This window comes from Myxine glutinosa, chromosome 10 (assembly GCF_964187855.1).
Source record: "Myxine glutinosa chromosome 10, kmMyxGlut1.1, whole genome shotgun sequence".
Lineage (NCBI taxonomy): Eukaryota > Metazoa > Chordata > Myxini > Myxiniformes > Myxinidae > Myxine > Myxine glutinosa.
Window position 1 is genome coordinate 72,818,654 of NC_136270.1, and position 19,470 is coordinate 72,838,123.

General features: G+C 42.9%; 2 protein-coding genes across 4 annotated transcripts in view; one reads left to right on the plus strand and one right to left on the minus strand.

Moving 5' to 3' along the window:
• The window catches only part of LOC137434102 (protein disulfide-isomerase A3-like), a 108,083-nt gene extending 102,188 nt beyond the window's left edge, over window positions 1-5,895 (minus strand). Inside the window, exon 1 of the mRNA XM_068126778.2 lies at window positions 5,779-5,895. Coding sequence (XP_067982879.2) covers window positions 5,779-5,812 — 34 coding nt within the window. The 5' untranslated portion in view covers window positions 5,813-5,895. The remainder of the gene's footprint in view (window positions 1-5,778) is intronic.
• Window positions 1-19,470, plus strand: part of LOC137434104 (LHFPL tetraspan subfamily member 2 protein) — a 58,944-nt gene that overhangs the window by 24,204 nt on the left and 15,270 nt on the right. Inside the window, exons 1-2 of one of the 3 annotated variants that reach the window (XM_068126784.2) lie at window positions 2,090-2,209; window positions 15,373-15,925. In XM_068126784.2, the coding sequence (XP_067982885.1) occupies window positions 2,099-2,209; window positions 15,373-15,925 (664 nt within the window). In that variant the 5' untranslated portion in view covers window positions 2,090-2,098. Of the gene's footprint in view, window positions 1-2,089; window positions 2,210-15,372; window positions 15,926-19,470 lie in introns of those variants that run through there. The other 2 variants (XM_068126786.2, XM_068126785.2) reach the window with 2 other exon arrangements.

Consider the following 19,470-nt stretch of genomic DNA (forward strand, 5'->3'; position numbering starts at 1 on the left):
TCTTCCAGAATAGCCCTGTACTTGAACTGGTTCAGGTTTCGATTCAGAACAACCAGGTCAGTTTTGCCCCCTGCATGAAAAGCAGCCCAAACGGTCACCCCACCACCTCCAGCTTGGACTCATGGCACTATACAATCTTTGTTGTAGGCTTCATGCACTTGCCTGCGCACTCAGACGTGGCCATCTTGACGATAGACCAGAAATCAAGACTCGTCACTGAAGTTCACGTGATTCCAGTGTCCTGGCTGCCATTGACGGTGCTCTCTGGCCCACTGCAATCGGCGCTGGCAGTGTTGTCTGGTCAGGTGTGGCTTTCTCAAGGGACGCCTGGCACGATAGCCTGCTTGAACCAGTCGTTGGTTGACTAGCCTTCTGGATACAGGCACATTTGTCAGTTGCTGCCACTCAGCCCTAAGCCGATTAGCTGACTTGGTACGGCCATTGCGGACTAACCGGTGCAGCTGGCGATCATCCCTCCTTGTGGTTCTGCGGGGACGTCCTGGCCTCGGTATTGGAGTAGGGACACCCCTCTGAGCATTTCGTTTCAGGATCTTTGACACCTGACCTTGAGTGATGCCATACTGCCGAGCAATAGCACGCTGTTTCATGCCGTAATTTCGTAAAGCCACCACTCCATGACAAACAGCATTGTCGAGTTGATGGACCATCTCCAGAGGAAGCGGCAATAACTTTTGGAGACGAGCAGCAGTTGTTTTCCACTAATACAGAACGCAACAAACCTTGTATACCCGACTGTGAAGCCAATCATCAAATGCACCTGTCCGTACATTTTGCCACGCCACCTGTGATATAATCCTGTTGTTGACTTCTTGCTGCGACAGACAATCAGTGACATGGTTCTTTTTATAAATAAATCACCGAAGTGTAAAAGAAACTCACCAGATTGATATACTGAGTTAAGAAAGTAAACCCAAGTCAAGAAAAAAATTATATTCCATATTAAATGCCAAGTCTGTATATTTGGTACATTACTGTGTATAAACTGTTGTTGTGGTCATACAAGCTTGACATTTGGCACATAATTAAAGACCCCTAACTGTAGGGTTATCATATATTTGTTCTGTGACAACAATGTTTTTAAAATGGCCGCCATTTATATGGTATATTATGATATATGGTATATGGTATATTAATTTGTATAAACTGTTGTTTGAATCATGCAAGCATGGTATTTGGCACACAGTTAAATATTCTGACTATTAGAGTCATCACAGATGTGTCCAATAAAAATGGCGCCCAATTTTTAGTACGGCAGATAGGTGAAATATTTGGGAGAATTGTGCCTTTGATGATACAAGCACGAGAGTTGGCACACAGTTAGAGTATGCCCTAGGGAAGATATTTGGCTATAGGGCCATCGCAGATTTGTCCTGTGACAACAATGGCGGCCATTTTTCAAAAAGGACAAATCTGTGATGGCCCTATAGCCAAATATCTTTCTTAGGACATACTCTGACTGTCTGCCAAATGCCATGCTTGTATCATCAAAGGCACAATTCCTGCACCTATCTGCCATACTATGGCACCTTGTGATGGTGTGTACCAAGAAAGTGTTAACGGTGTACTTTGTAAATAAATGTTATGTAATGAAATCTTTTCCTAAATTTTTTTTCACTCCACCAGCGCCCGGATCGTAGCCCAGAAGTGTTTCCAAGCGGTCAATGGAATGCTTCCCATATATTGCATTACTTGTTCCTTTGACATAAACGAATCGAAGAATAACAAACATTACACTCACTTTATGTCATAACAGTACGTATCGAAGTTGGAGTGTTTACACTGACAGTGCAGTCTGTGCCCAATTTCAACGCTTCTGTATTTACAGGACGATCAGGGTAGGAATCGCTTGTTTATAGATCTAGGTCCTAGGTGCATGGGACGTACAACCACAAAGATTCCACCAGGAAATGGCCTTTCATGGAGATGGTGCAGGGATGAGGGTGTAACAGTCTCCTGGAGTAGCGACAACCATAATGACTTACCATCACTGATCGTTTGACTCTGCACGATGGCAAGGTTATCCACCATCGTAGATTAGAAGGTCTGCAGGTGAAGTCCCAACTACCTCAATGGAGGAATGATTGTGCAAACCCTTTCAGGTAACCCATTAACACCTTCAAGTGAACGAGGTGCCTCGATCGTCCGTTCTGCTTCCCCATCTCATCCTTCAGCGACAACCGGCGTGTATGTATGTCAAAGTTTCTGATACCGTGCTTTGCTTATGTTCAAAATGAGGAACACTGAGAGTGGATAAGTTTTGATGTTTTCCTTTGGTCACAGAAGGAGGGGAAAGAGTACGCCGGGGTAAAGCATGTGAGTGTGACTGCGGCGTTCCAAGGCCTGCGGCCCGACGGTAGTGCGGTCCCCCAAAGGGAATGCCTACATGTTTGTACATATTAAATCGTTGTAATGGGAAACTTGTGTTTCCCGACCCAGTTTGGATGGCTAACCTCCCTGCGAAGCCCCTTCCACCATCGGAGGCCCCGGGTGAACGGCCACTCTGTGGTTCTTTTGTGTTTTGCGGTGCTCGGGGCGGCTGAAGCCTGATAGGCGTGGGGGAGAGAAAAGACATAGAGGCGGCATTGTCTGCGACTTCGCTTTGTGGGGTGTCTATGTCCAAGCTGCAGATGCTGTTTTGGGGGCTTCACGGGTGGCTTTTGTCTTAAATGTGAGACGGCCCGTCCAGCTGCCTGGCCGGCTCGATGGAAACTTCATTTTCCATTTTTCCTACTTGGGTGGTAAGGTTGTTCCATAGTCACTTTGCTCGCTACAAATGCTGAGATCATGCTCACATGGTTACAAATCGAAATTGCGTTCTGGCGTTAGACTGGCACCTTATTTGAGCTAAGCTGCCGATCTCAGCTGCTTGCATAAACTTATTGATATTGAATGTCCGACAGCCTTGAGAGTCCTTTGGCCTTGCGACGTCATCGAGGAACCCTTTAGGAACTTCCATTATGTAATAATAATCTATCTTATCGACACTATACAGTCTTGTCTAGAAATATTGGCACCCTTGCACTTTTAAAAATAATGCACCATTTCTTCCAGAAAATTGTTGAAATTGAAAAATATTTTGGTATCCACGTACGTATTTCTTTGGTTTGCGGTGGAACAAAACAAAAAAGCTGAAAAAAATACTAAATCTTAGCTTATTCCACACATAAATCCTAAAATGACCCGGACAATATTATTGGTACATTTTAGAAGTTGTTCGAAATAATTAGATTTCAAGCAGGTGATTCTCCTTTACTTTGGAATTGAACTCACCTATGGTGAGTTGCAGGTGCCTGCAATATAAAAATCACCCATTCAACCAGTTTGAAAGGAGCAAATGAGTCATTCTGCTGTTTTGTGTCTGTGTGTACCACAATGAGCATGGAGAAAAGAAAGAAAGAAAACCAGAGAATTGTCTGAGGGGGTCAGACACAAGATTGTAGCCAAGCATGGACAATCTCAAGGCTACAAGTCCATCTCCAGAGACCTTGATGTTCCTGTGTCCACTGTTCGCAATGTTATCAAGAAGTTTAAGACCCATGGCACTGCAGCCAACCTCACTGGACGTGGCCGCAAGAGAAAACTTGATCGAAGATTGCAGCAAAGGATTGTTCAAATGGTGGAGAAAGTAGCTCGATCAACTGCCAAACCGATTCAAGCTGACATTCAGACACAAGGTACGACAGTTTCAACACACCAACCGTAGCCAACTCAATGAAAGGGGGTTCTATGGTAGGAGACCCAGGAAGACCCCACTGCTGAGAGAGAGAGACTTAAGAAAGCCCAACTGGAGTTTTCCAAAACACACCTGAACAAGCCAAATTTCTTCTGGGAGAATGTCCTGTGGACAGATGAGACCAAATTAGAGCTGTTTTTGTAAAGCACATCATCTCTATGTTTACAGAAAACAAAATGAAGCCTTCAAAGAAAATAACACCTTCCCTACAGTCAAACATGGAGGAGGTTCAGTGATGTTTTGGGGGTTGCTGTGCTGCCTCTTGCACTGGGTGCCTTGAATGTGTGCACGGCATCATGAAATCAGGAGATTACCAAGGCATTTTGGAGCGCAATGTTCAACCCTGTGTGAGAAAGCTGGGTCTCCGTCGAAGGTCCATGGCTCTTGCAGCAGGACATTGACCCCAAACACACTTCATAGAGCACGCAGGAATGGTTCAAGACAAAACGCTGGACTGTTCTGAAGTGGGCAGCAATGAGTCCAGATCTAAATCCCATTGAACTCATGTGGGGAGATTTGAAAACAGCAGTTGGGAGAAGGCACCTTACAAATCTGGGAGAACTGGAGTAGTTTGCACAAGAAGAGTGGGCCAAACTACCAGTAGAGAGGTGTAGGAAGCTCATTCATGGCTATAGGAAGCGATTGACTGCAGTTATTTTGTCGAAAGGCCGTGCTACCAAATATTAAGTCAAGTGTGTCAATAGTTTTGTCAATGCCATTTCTTTTTATTTTCTGATTTGAAAGGATATATTAAGTTCTGAATAAAAAACAACGGTTCTGTAAAATTAACAGTGAAATGAAGAATTCTGGAGACCAAATACTTTCGTGAATTTTAACTTCTTTTTTCGAGAAAATTGTGAGTTATTTGAAAAAAGTGCAAGGGTGCCAATATTTTTGGTATGTAATACTGTCCGACAGTAGGTCTGTCTGTCCATCCGGAATCCATTTAGGGTGGAGCTCCCCCGGCAGGGATTTCACCCATTCAGGCATGGGCTTCAAATACGAGTGAGGGGTGGAGAGGAGAATGGGGGTGGAGATGAGAGTGAGGGCAGAGAGGAGAGTGAAGGGTGAGGAGTGAGTTGTGGTGAGGAGAGTGGGGGGTGGGGAGGAGTGATGCCAGGAGTGATGATAATGCCATCCCTTGTCCCTGGGATGGAAGTTAACCTGGGCGTCGTGTCTGCCGGTATTAATTGGTGGATGTTATAGATCTCATAACGGTATCCTTCATGAAGAGTAGGCAAGTTATCGCCGGCTCCTCAAATTCAAAATTCCCAATTCCTGCCCAAATCATCTCTAGTTGAATGTCAGGTCTGGCTATAGACGGTTCTGAAAGACTTAGGACAAAAACCTTCCCCATCTTGTGGGGTCGAGCGGGGAAAACCTCGGTCCGAGTCTTCACGAACCGGCTGGCCAGGCCTGACGCTCGACTGGTTAGGGCAGGAATTTGTACCTATGGAACACCAGGATGACAGTTTATAGCTGGGTCGGGATTCAAACCCAGGCTAGACAGCTTTGAGATGAGTGTGCATACCTCTAGGTACATCCTGCCAGCCCCACTATTTAATAGTGAGTATTCGAGATATTTTGAAATGGGGAAAAATATGTGTAGCATACGCTGAAAAAGGTCATTTGTTCCAACATGCTTGTTTTGCAATCCCATTCCAATTAGACTCCTGCATGAGATGCATGCCATCCCTTCGAGACGTTCCCTCCTTCCCACCATTCTCCTACACTGATATAAGGCTCATGGGGGAGCTTGTACAATGTACGTATATTGCTGGCAGGACAAGGACACTGAAACAATGGACAATTCAACACTTACTTGGGATGGAGGAGAGGAGGAGAGAGGGATTTGAACATTTCAACCTAAACATCATGAGCAAAGTCCTCAGATGGTAACATTTAAAAACAATTCTAACCAAAGTAAATAAATAAAAACAAATAGAGTAAAGCTAACCAGTAAAAAGAGAAATGATACAGTGAGTGGTTGCAGATGCTGTGAATGCAGTCGTACCTGGCCTCACCTGCAGGAAAGGAACGCAGACATTCTTGAGACATTCACAGGAACATCAATAACCAGAGATTGGTGACACAGGTCCATTTTCATCAGATTTCGTCTGTTTATCCCAAACAAGTATTTCTCGGTCTCCATAATAGCCTCGAAGCAGTGAACGGGAGAGGTATGCGAGGCATTTTATTTGTTATCAGGTTTCTGGCAGCGTTGGCATACTGGGTGGCACCTTGCTGCTGCCATCAACACAACATCCATGCCCCTCTGGCATGAACTCTGCTCCGCTTTGTAGGCCATTCTGCAGGCAAAGCATTCGACCGGTCTCTTCTAAATATTTGTTTTGTGCAGTTCATTATCAGGGTGGTGGAAAAAAAAGGCCTAATTCGTGTCCATCTCTGTTGCATAAGTTTATAATCGCAAAACTGGGACCAAGGGGGATTTGTTTACTTTGAGGTTTTGATTTGAAAGCCCAAAGATGGCGGAACATTTACTGCATTGTAAGTAATTACAGAAACCGAGCAAGATTGACTGCAAAACATAGTTCCTTTTTTCATTAGCAATGCACCAAACTGCTATAACATGCACAAAGTCAATGGATTTTAGCAACAATAACATGGATCCAAATGAGATTAACACCTGTGTAAAGATGGAGGTGGTTGCACTTTGTACACAGGTACTGAGTTTGTATGAAGCTTGTTTGATACTTTAGTTGAAGAGGACAGTATGACCTGGGTGGGGATGCCAGTTACCAGTTAGCAAATAATGTAAGTATTAAAAAAAAAAAAATCAATAAATTCCACATTCCTGTGCCACCTTCAGTTGAACGTCAGGCATTGACAGCAGGTTCGTGAAAGACTTGGACAAAAAAATGAAACGAGTCTGAATGTTGCTATATCCAGTCAATGGCGAAACTGCAAATAGAGAATCCACAAATGTCATGGATGGAAACCCTTACGTCATTTCCTCATTCTGCTTTATACTCAATATTTCTATATTTTCATTCCAAACAGCATCATTCATCTATCTATAATTCCAGTAATCTCTGTGTGTATGTTTGTATGTTTGTATGTTTGTATGTATGTATGTATGTATGTTTGTCTGTGACCGCTGTTTCGCGACAACTACCGGTCCGATATACTTGCAACTTGCCAGGTATATTGCTGGGGACCCGAGGATGTGCCTTTTCAAGGTTTCATATTAATCGGACAAGTAGTTAGCGAGCTATGGCGATTTCTTTACCAAACTCCGCAAGCCGTTCGCTTTGGACCAAACCATTGCATGTAAATAGAGGGGGGGGATTGTCACCGTACTCGCAAGCCGTTCGCTTTGGACCAAACCATTTCATGTAAATAGAGGGGGGGGGGATTGTCACCGTACTCGCAAGCCGTTCGCTTTGGACCAAGCCATTTCATGTAAATAGAGGGGGGGGATTGTCACCGTACTCGCAAGCCGTTCGCTTTGGACCAAACCATTTCATGTAAATAGAGGGGGGGGGATATAATTTTAGATATAGATATAGTACGGGCATGCCCTAGTCTATCTATAATTCCAGTAATCTCTGTGTGTATGTATGTATGTTTGTCTGTGACCGCTGTTTCTCAACAACCACGGGTTCGATATACTTGAAACTTGCCAGGTATATTGCTGGGGACCCGAGGATGTGCCTTTTCAAGGTTTCATATTAATCGGACAAGTAGTTACCGAGCTATGTCCAAAAAACGATTCAACCAATCAGAGAGCAGCGAGCTATCACGTGTGCCGAACGTGCCGAACAGACTCTGCCTCGGACGGCACATTTGAGAGCGTATTCATTTATTTCACGTTGGCAAACTATGTTGCCGCTATGTTGGCGTTAAACTATGTTTTAAAACTAATTAAAACTAATTTGCGATTCTTTCGCTTTCCTGCGCGTTTGTGCACGTTATGGCGATTTCTTTACCAAACTCCGCAAGCCGTTCGCTTTGGACCAAACCATTTCATGTAAATAGAGGGGGGGGATTGTCACCGTACTCGCAAGCCGTTCGCTTTGGACCAAACCATTTCATGTAAATAGAGGGGGGGGATTGTCACCGTACTCGCAAGCCGTTCGCTTTGGACCAAACCATTTCATGTAAATAGAGGGGGGGGGGATATAATTTTAGATATATATATAGTACGGGCATGCCCTAGTCATTCCAATGATGAATAGTACAGTGTTAATATGTCAAAATATAATGTGTCTTTTGGAAAGTGTCTTTTGGGTCTTCTGGTTCCTCGGGGTCTTTAGGGTTATTTGAGCCTTTTGGGTCCTCCAGGTCTTTTAACCGGTGGACACACAGTCGTGTTCAAAGATTGCCTATTTAAACCCCACTCAAAACCCTCCTAAAGCGCTACTCAAAGCCTTTAAACCGACAGTTATGAAGGGGGACAGACACACAAATAAACACACAAATACACAAACACACATTGTGTTTTATATGGTAGATAAATGTTGAACGGATTTTGAAATACCGCGTACACATGGCAGTTACTGAGATGGTTCTCATGACAACAATACAGCCAATCACAGTCGTGATCTAATCAGGATGAGATAATGTCATGAGGAATAAATATCTGCAATATCATAGCTAAATGTTCAATTTTTTTGAAATATCACGTACACAAGCCAAGTTACTGTGCTGATTGCCATGGCAACATAATTCAGCCAATCGCAGCCGTGATCTAATCAGGTTGAAATGATGTCATGAGGAATATATATGTTATAAAAAATACACTACCGGTCAAAAGTTTTAGAACACCTCAATTTTTCCAGTTTTTATTGAAATTTACGCAGTTTAAGGTCCAGTGAATAACCTGAAATGGTACAAAGGTAAGCAGTAAACTGCTCGAGGTTTAAAAAAAGTTTAGGTCAGCAAAAACGGGGAAATAATTTAAATTGCACAGTTATATTGTAAAAAAAAAAAAAGGCCTTCTTCAGGGAACAAGTAATGGGTTAACAACTTACAGCTGTTCTGCAGCAATGTAAGTAAATTAAGCCTTGAAGGTTGATGCAAACAATTCCTACAGGTGTCCCAACCTCTGCTGATCACTTGATTACAAACCCCCTGTCTGTATAACAGCAGTATTGGACATTATGAAATATCAATGCACTTTTACATGGAACATCTAAGGACATCATGAAATATCAATGCACTTTTACATGGAACATCTAAGGACATCATGAAATATCAATGCACTTTTACATGGAACATCTAAGGACATCATGAAATATCAATGCACTTTTACATGGAACATCTAAGGACGTCATGAAATATCAATGCACTTTTACATGGAACATATAACGACATTGTGAAATATCAATGCACTTTCACATGGAACATGTAAGGACATCATGAAATATCAATGCACTTTTACATGGAACATCTAAGGACATCATGAAATATCAATGCACTTTTACATGGAACATATAAGGACATTATGAAATATCAATGCACTTTTACATGGAACATCTAAGGACATTATGAAATATCAATGCACTTTTACATGGAACATCTAAGGACATTATGAAATATCAATGCACTTTTACATGGAACATCTAAGGACATCATGAAATATCAATGCACTTTCACATGGAACATATAAGGACATCATGAAATATCAATGCATTTTTACATGGAACATATAAGGACATTATGAAATATCAATGCATTTTTACATAGAACATATAAGGACATTATGAAATATCAATGCACTTTCACATAGAACATGTAAGGACATCATGAAATATCAATGCACTTTTACATGGAACATATAAGGACATTATGAAATATCAATGCACTTTTACATAGAACATATAAGGACATCATGAAATATCAATGCACTTTTACATGGAACATATAAGGACATTATGAAATATCAATGCACTTTTACATGGAACATATGACATTATGAAATATCAATGCACTTTTACATAGAACATATAAGGACATCATGAAATATCAATGCACTTTTACATGGAACATATAAGGACATTATGAAATATCAATGCACTTTTACATGGAACATATAACGACATTGTGAAATATCAATGCACTTTCACATGGAACATCTAAGGATATCATGAAATATCAATGCACTTTTACATGGAACATCTAAGGACATTATGAAATATCAATGCACTTTTACATGGAACATATGACATTATGAAATATCAATGCACTTTCACATGGAACATGTAAGGACATCATGAAATATCAATGCACTTTTACATGGAACATATAAGGACATCATGAAATATCAATGCAATTTTACATGGAACATCGAAGGACATCATGAAATATCAATGCACTTTTACATGGAACATATAAGGACATTATGAAATATCAATGCACTTTCACATGGAACATCATGTAAGGACATCATGAAATATCAATGCACTTTTACATGGAACATATAAGGACATTATGAAATATCAATGCACTTTTACATGGAACATCTAAGGACATCATGAAATATCAATGCACTTTTACATGGAACATATGAGGACATTATGAGATAGCAATGCACTTTTACATGGAACATATAAGGACATTATGAGATAGCAATGCACTTTTACATGGAACATATGAGGACATTATGAGATATCAATGCACTTTTACATGGAACATATAAGGACATTATGAGATAGCAATGCACTTTTACATGGAACATATGAGGACATTATGAGATATCAATGCACTTTCACATGGAACATATGACATTATGAAATATCAATGCACTTTTACATGGAACATCTAAGGACATCATGAAATATCAATACACTTTTACATGGAACATCTAAGGACATTATGAGATATCAATGCACTTTTACATGGAACATATAAGGACATTATGAAATATCAATGCACTTTTACATGGAACATATTAGGACATCATGAAATATCAATACACTTTTACATGGAACATCTAAGGACATTATGAGATATCAATGCACTTTTACATGGAACATATAAGGACATTATGAAATATCAATGCACTTTCACATGGAACATATAAGGACATTATGAAATATCAATGCACTTTCACATGGAACATATAAGGACATTATGAAATATCAATGCATTTTTACAAGGAACATATAAGGACATTGTGAGATATCAATGCACTTTTACATGGAACATCTAAGGACATCATGAAATATCAATACACTTTTACATGGAACATAAAAGGACATTATGAAATATCAATGCACTTTTACATGGAACATCTAAGGACATCATGAAATATCAATACACTTTTACATGGAACATATAAGGACATTATGAAATATCAATACACTTTTACATGGAACATATAAGGACATTATGAGATATGAATGCACTTTTACATGGAACATATAAGGACATTATGAAATATCAATACACTTTTACATGGAACATATAAGGACATTATGAAATATCAATACACTTTTACATGGAACATATAAGGACATTATGAGATATGAATGCACTTTTACATGGAACATATAAGGACATTATGAAATATCAATGCACTTTAACATGGAACATCTAAGGACATCATGAAATATCAATACACTTTTACATGGAACATATAAGGACATTATGAAATATCAATACACTTTTACATGGAACATATAAGGACATTATGAGATATGAATGCACTTTTACATGGAACATATAAGGACATTATGAAATATCAATACACTTTTACATGGAACATCTAAGGACATCATGAAATATCAATACACTTTTACATGGAACATATAAGGACATTATGAAATATCAATACACTTTTACATGGAACATATAAGGACATTATGAGATATCAATGCACTTTCACATGGAACATATAAGGACATCATGAAATATCAATGCACTTTTACATGAAACATCTAAGGACATCATGCAATATCAATACACTTTTACATGGAACATATAAGGACATTATGAAATATCAATGCACTTTTACATGGAACATATAAGGACATTATGAAATATCAATGCACTTTCACATGGAACATATAAGGACATTATGAGATATCAATGCACTTTTACATGGAACATATAAGGACATTATGAAATATCAATGCACTTTTACATGGAACATATAAGGACATTATGAAATATCAATGCACTTTCACATGGAACATATAAGGACATTATGAGATATGAATGCACTTTTACATGGAACATATAAGGACATTATGAAATATCATTGCTCTTTTACATGGAATATATAAGGACATTATGAAATATCAATGCACTTTCACATGGAACATATAAGGACATTATGAGATATGAATGCACTTTTACATGGAACATATAAGGACATTATGAGATATCAATGCACTTTTACATGGAACATATAAGGACATTATGAAATATCAATGCACTTTTACATGGAAGATATAAGGACATTATGAAATTGCACTTTCACATGGAACATATAAGGACATTATGAGATATCAATGCACTTTCACATGGAACATATAAGGACATTATGAGATAGCAATGCACTTTTACATGGAACATATGAGGACATTATGAGATATCAATGCACTTTCACATGGAACATATGACATTATGAAATATAAATGCACTTTTACATGGAACATATAAGGACATTATGAGATATCAATGCACTTTTACATAGAACATATAAGGACATTATGAGATATCAATGCACTTTCACATGGAACATATAAGGACATTATGAGATATCAATGCACTTTCACATGGAACATGTAAGGACATTATGAAATCTCAATGCACTTTTACATGGAACATATAAGGACATTATGAGATATCAATGCACTTTTACATGGAACATATAAGGACATGATGAAATATCAATGCATTTTTACATGGAACATATAAGGACATTATGAGATAGCAATGCACTTTTACATGGAACATATGAGGACATTATGAGATATCAATGCACTTTCACATGGAACATATGACATTATGAAATATAAATGCACTTTTACATGGAACATATAAGGACATTATGAGATATCAATGCACTTTCACATGGAACATATGACATTATGAAATATAAATGCACTTTTACATGGAACATATAAGGACATTATGAGATATCAATGCACTTTCACATGGAACATGTAAGGACATTATGAGATATCAATGCACTTTTACATGGAACATATAAGGACATTATGAAATATCAATGCACTTTCACATGGAACATATAAGGACATTATGAAATATCAATGCACTTTCACATGGAACATATAAGGACATTATGAAATATCAATGCATTTTTACAAGGAACATATAAGGACATTGTGAGATATCAATGCACTTTTACATGGAACATCTAAGGACATCATGAAATATCAATACACTTTTACATGGAACATAAAAGGACATTATGAAATATCAATGCACTTTTACATGGAACATCTAAGGACATCATGAAATATCAATACACTTTTACATGGAACATATAAGGACATTATGAAATATCAATACACTTTTACATGGAACATATAAGGACATTATGAGATATGAATGCACTTTTACATGGAACATATAAGGACATTATGAAATATCAATACACTTTTACATGGAACATATAAGGACATTATGAAATATCAATACACTTTTACATGGAACATATAAGGACATTATGAGATATGAATGCACTTTTACATGGAACATATAAGGACATTATGAAATATCAATGCACTTTTACATGGAACATCTAAGGACATCATGAAATATCAATACACTTTTACATGGAACATATAAGGACATTATGAAATATCAATACACTTTTACATGGAACATATAAGGACATTATGAGATATGAATGCACTTTTACATGGAACATATAAGGACATTATGAAATATCAATACACTTTTACATGGAACATCTAAGGACATCATGAAATATCAATACACTTTTACATGGAACATATAAGGACATTATGAAATATCAATACACTTTTACATGGAACATATAAGGACATTATGAGATATCAATGCACTTTCACATGGAACATATAAGGACATCATGAAATATCAATGCACTTTTACATGAAACATCTAAGGACATCATGCAATATCAATACACTTTTACATGGAACATATAAGGACATTATGAAATATCAATGCACTTTTACATGGAACATATAAGGACATTATGAAATATCAATGCACTTTCACATGGAACATATAAGGACATTATCAGATATCAATGCACTTTTACATGGAACATATAAGGACATTATGAAATATCAATGCACTTTTACATGGAACATATAAGGACATTATGAAATATCAATGCACTTTCACATGGAACATATAAGGACATTATGAGATATGAATGCACTTTTACATGGAACATATAAGGACATTATGAAATATCATTGCTCTTTTACATGGAATATATAAGGACATTATGAAATATCAATGCACTTTCACATGGAACATATAAGGACATTATGAGATATGAATGCACTTTTACATGGAACATATAAGGACATTATGAGATATCAATGCACTTTTACATGGAACATATAAGGACATTATGAAATATCAATGCACTTTTACATGGAAGAGATAAGGACATTATGAAATTGCACTTTCACATGGAACATATAAGGACATTATGAGATATCAATGCACTTTTACATGGAACATATAAGGACATTATGAGATATCAATGCACTTTCACATGGAACATATAAGGACATTATGAGATAGCAATGCACTTTTACATGGAACATATGAGGACATTATGAGATATCAATGCACTTTCACATGGAACATATGACATTATGAAATATAAATGCACTTTTACATGGAACATATAAGGACATTATGAGATATCAATGCACTTTTACATAGAACATATAAGGACATTATGAGATATCAATGCACTTTCACATGGAACATATAAGGACATTATGAGATATCAATGCACTTTCACATGGAACATGTAAGGACATTATGAAATCTCAATGCACTTTTACATGGAACATATAAGGACATTATGAGATATCAATGCACTTTTACATGGAACATATAAGGACATGATGAAATATCAATGCATTTTTACATGGAACATATAAGGACATTATGAGATAGCAATGCACTTTTACATGGAACATATGAGGACATTATGAGATATCAATGCACTTTCACATGGAACATATGACATTATGAAATATAAATGCACTTTTACATGGAACATATAAGGACATTATGAGATATCAATGCACTTTCACATGGAACATATGACATTATGAAATATAAATGCACTTTTACATGGAACATATAAGGACATTATGAGATATCAATGCACTTTCACATGGAACATGTAAGGACATTATGAGATATCAATGCATTTTTACATGGAACATATAAGGACATTATGAGATATCAATGCACTTTCACAAGAATCTCGTCCATTAGAAGTTTGGGAACTAACTAATTAAACAGGATCTGAGTCTCGGATCACGGTATCAAGAGACAGGTGCACAGAGAATAATAACAAACATCAATCACCTTTATATTTTGACGAAGAATTAACCATTTGACATGTTCTATTTCTAATCATTAGCATTGTTTGTTTTACACAGATCGGTGCAATAAACAGAGTTGAAGAATCCGCTGCATACTTCCCTGCCTCACCTGAAGGTCCCCACCTCACCACAACCTTCACCACCTTTTGCGTTGGAGACATTTTCCAAGAGGAGCCTGGACCAGCTCGAGGCATGTGCCACATCATCATCACGTGTCGCTCGTTGCTGTGGTCAGTGCTCAGCGTTCTGGTTAGTCTGGCTGAGATATCCGCCTGCTTGAGCCCCCGATGGCTGTCGGGGAACACCGGAGGTTCTGATTCGTTCATTTTTCCGTCGTCTTCACCTCTGAGCGTGCACCGTCGCACAACCCTCGGACTTTACAACCGCTGCCTCATGAGGCACGGCACCATCGAAGAGGAACTCTGTGGACCTTATGCCGCCAGTTTTTGGGAGCTGGCCTCGACATTCTGGCAGGCGACCATGATCTTCCTCGGGGTCGGTGTGCTTATCCTCACGATGGTGGCTCTGCTTGCACCGATCTCACTCTGCTGGCAAAGCATCTTCCACAAAAGCATTTTTAATATCTGCGGCCTACTGCAGGCCATCGCCGGTGAGTTCTGGTGGTTATTCAGCTATTTCTCTTTCCTTCTCTGCCTGAAATTTGGGTTAACTCAGAGCATTGTACAGTCAGCTGCAGCAGAAACACAACTGAAGAATTCTTTTTGGCATTTCACCAAATTATGTGAATTTGAATGAATAGATCTGGAAGTATTATACAGTCACGTGAAAAAGTAAGTTCACCTCATGTAAAGTTTTGACTTTTTCAACATATTTCAACATACAGATATTTGATCTTCATTTCAACAATATTGACAGATAAAGGTGATATTGTGGCGGACACGAAAGCCCACTGGCGTGGTGACATCATTCCGCGCACCAAGTGGGCAGCGGCCACGCCCGAGGGGTAGGCGTGGCCTCAGGATATACACCGGGCGCGCAGCCCGGAGCGCGCCAGTGCTACAGTGACCTCTTTGGAATAAAGAACTATAAACTCACCGCGTTGTCCGCTTCCTCCTTGGTAGCAAGTCACGCGCGTAGTACCGCGTGCTTCATTGGTGACCTCCGACATTCGAGTCAGCCATCGCTGACTCCCCGAAACCGCCGCAACAATGGCTACCAACGCGGTCTCCATCAAGCTCCCCGAATTCTGGGAATCACAACCCGAAGTTTGGTTCCTGCAGGCGGAAGCCCAGTTCCGACTTCGAGGCATCACGGTGGACGAGACCATGTACTGCCACGTGGTCTCCGCCCTCGGGCCCGGCACGGCCACCCGCGTCGTATCGGTCCTAAGGAATCCACCTGCCGACGGCAAGTACGAGGCGGTCAAGCGTCTCCTCCTCGCCACGTTCGGCCTTACGGTGGACGCACGGGCTGATCGCCTCTTGGACCTCCCCGAGATCGGGGACACGCGACCGTCGGTCCGTATGGACCATATGCTGGCGGTCATGGGCGACGAAACCCCGAACGCTCTATTCCGGGCGTTGTTTCAACGCCAGCTGCCAGCACGAGTCCGCCTCGCTTTGGCTGGTTCCGCGTTAACGGAACCCCGTGCGCTCGCTGCTGAGGCTGACAAATACTACGCGGCTTTGGACACGCAGGCGAGTCTTGGCACGGTTGCCGCTCCCGAGGCTGCCGAAGCTTTCCCCGATGCACCGCACCTCGTGTCCGCCGTCACGCCCCGCCCACCACCACCACCACCGCCGCCGCCGCGAAGAAAACCGCGGCCTCCGACGCCGCAGCTGCCCGCCTGGTGTTCCTTCCACACCAAGTTCGGCCACGAGGCTCGGCAGTGTCGCCCGCCATGCTCATTCGGCAGGTCGGGAAACAGGCGAGCCGGCGCTCGGTGGCAACGGTGAGCGTCGGCAATTCCAACAGCCTGCTGTACATAACGGACACCTTGTCCGGGCACCGTTACCTGTGCGATACGGGAGCGCAGGTGAGTGTCGTTCCTGCCGGTATGTCCGACAAGCACACCGCGGGCCGGGGCCCCGCGCTGCTTGCGGCCAATGGTACGTCTAAACGCACGTACGGAAAACACTGTCTCTCCCTGCGGTTCGGAGGTCAGGTTTTCCGTTGGTCGTTCGTTTTGGCCGACGTGCCCATGGCACTGCTCGGCACGGACTTCTTATGTGCTAATGGATTACTGGTCGATGTAAAGCGCAGAAGGCTTGTCCAGGCTGAGACGTTCAGCTCGCTCGCGTGTGCGCTGCCCGGCTCGTTGAGCAGCTCACAGAGCGGCTCATCGAGCGGCTCGCCGAGCGGCTTGCTGAGCGGTTCCGTTCCGGCCAGGTTCATCTGTACGCTTCCGGCAGCGGACGAATTCGCCCGCCTCCTCGTGGGTTTCCCGGCCCTCACGCGGCCGACCTTCTCGGCGGGGACCGTCAAGCACGGGGTGGAACACCACATCCCCACCGCCGGGCCACCGGTCTACGCCCGGGCACGCCGCCTCGAGCCGACGAAGCTCGCGGTAGCGAAAGCGGAGTTCGCTACGCTGGAGCAGCTCGGCATCGTGCGGCGCTCCGAGAGCGCGTGGGCGTCCCCGCTCCACATCGTGCCCAAGCCCGGCGGGGGATGGCGACCGTGCGGGGACTACCGGCGCCTCAACGACGCCACCACCCCCGACCGCTACCCCGTCCCCCACATTCAGGACTTTTCCGCCCGCTTGGCGAATATGTCCTTCTTTTCAAAGGTGGACCTCGTGCGGGGCTACCATCAGGTCTCTGTCAGGCCGGAGGACATCCCGAAGACGGCTGTCATCACGCCATTCGGGCTTTTCGAATTTCTTCGGATGCCCTTCGGTTTGAAAAATGCGGCTCAGGCATTCCAGCGCCTCATGGACAGCGTCTTGCGCAGCTTGGATTTTTTGTACGTCTACCTGGAGGACATCCTCGTCGCCAGCGCGTCCCGCGAAGAGCACCTACACCATCTCCGCATGCTCTTCGAACGTCTGGGCCAGCACGGCCTGATCGTGAACCCCGCCAAGTGCCGGTTCGGTGTTGCTGAAATCGACATTTTGGGGCACCGCGTCACCAGGCACAGGGCCGTCCCCCTACCGGCCAAGGTGGAGGCGGTGAAGGGGTTTCCGCGCCCCCGCACGATCAAGGGGCTCCAGGAGTTCCTGGGCATGGTAAACTTTTACCATCGGTTCCTGCCCCGCATCGCCCAGCTCCTGCGCCCCTTACACAAGGCCCTTCGAGGGAAGCCGGGCAAAGGTGACATTACCTGGACCGAGCAGATGGACACGGCGTTCTCGGGCGCGAAGCTCGCCTTGGCCAACGCCACCATGCTCGCGCACCCGGCGCTCGATGCACCGATCGCCCTCACCTCCGACGCCTCGGACTACGCGGTGGGCGCGGTGTACGAGCAATGGGTGCATGGAGCTTGGCAACCGCTGGCGTTCTTCAGCCGGTAGCTTCGCCCACCCGAACGCCGTTACAGCACCTTCGAACGTGAGTTGCTTGGGCTTCACCTGGCGGTCAGGCACTTCCGCCATCTGCTCGAGGGCCGTGCGTTCACGGCCTTCGTCGACCACAAGCCGCTGGTTTTCGCAATGGGCAAGATCGCCGAGCCGTGGTCGGCCCAGCAACAGCGTCACCTCGCGGCCGTGTCCGAGTACACGACGGACATCCGGCACGTCGCGGGAAAGGACAACCCGGTGGCCGATTGCCTTTCCCGGGCCGTCGCCCACGCAGTCCACCTTGGCATCGACTATGCCCGGGTGGCAGCGGACCAGGCCGCCGACCCCGGGGTCCAGGCCCTGCGGACCGCCGTCACGGGCCTCCGCGTCACCGCGGTGCCCTTCGACGGCGAGGGCATGGCCCTCGTTTGCGACGTCTCCCTCGGGCGGCCTCGCCCCATCGTGCCCGCAGGCTGGCAGAGCCAGGTTTTTGACGCCATCCACGGCCTGTCCCACCCGGGCACGAGGGCCTCCCAGCGGTTGGTCGCCGACAAGTTTGTCTGGCATGGCCTCCGGAAGGCCGTCCGCGGCTGGGCCAGGACGTGCCTCGCATGCCAGCGCGCAAAGGTGCACCGACACACCCAGGCCCCCTTGGCCCCGTTTACGGTGCCAGAACGTCGGTTCGACCACGTTCACGT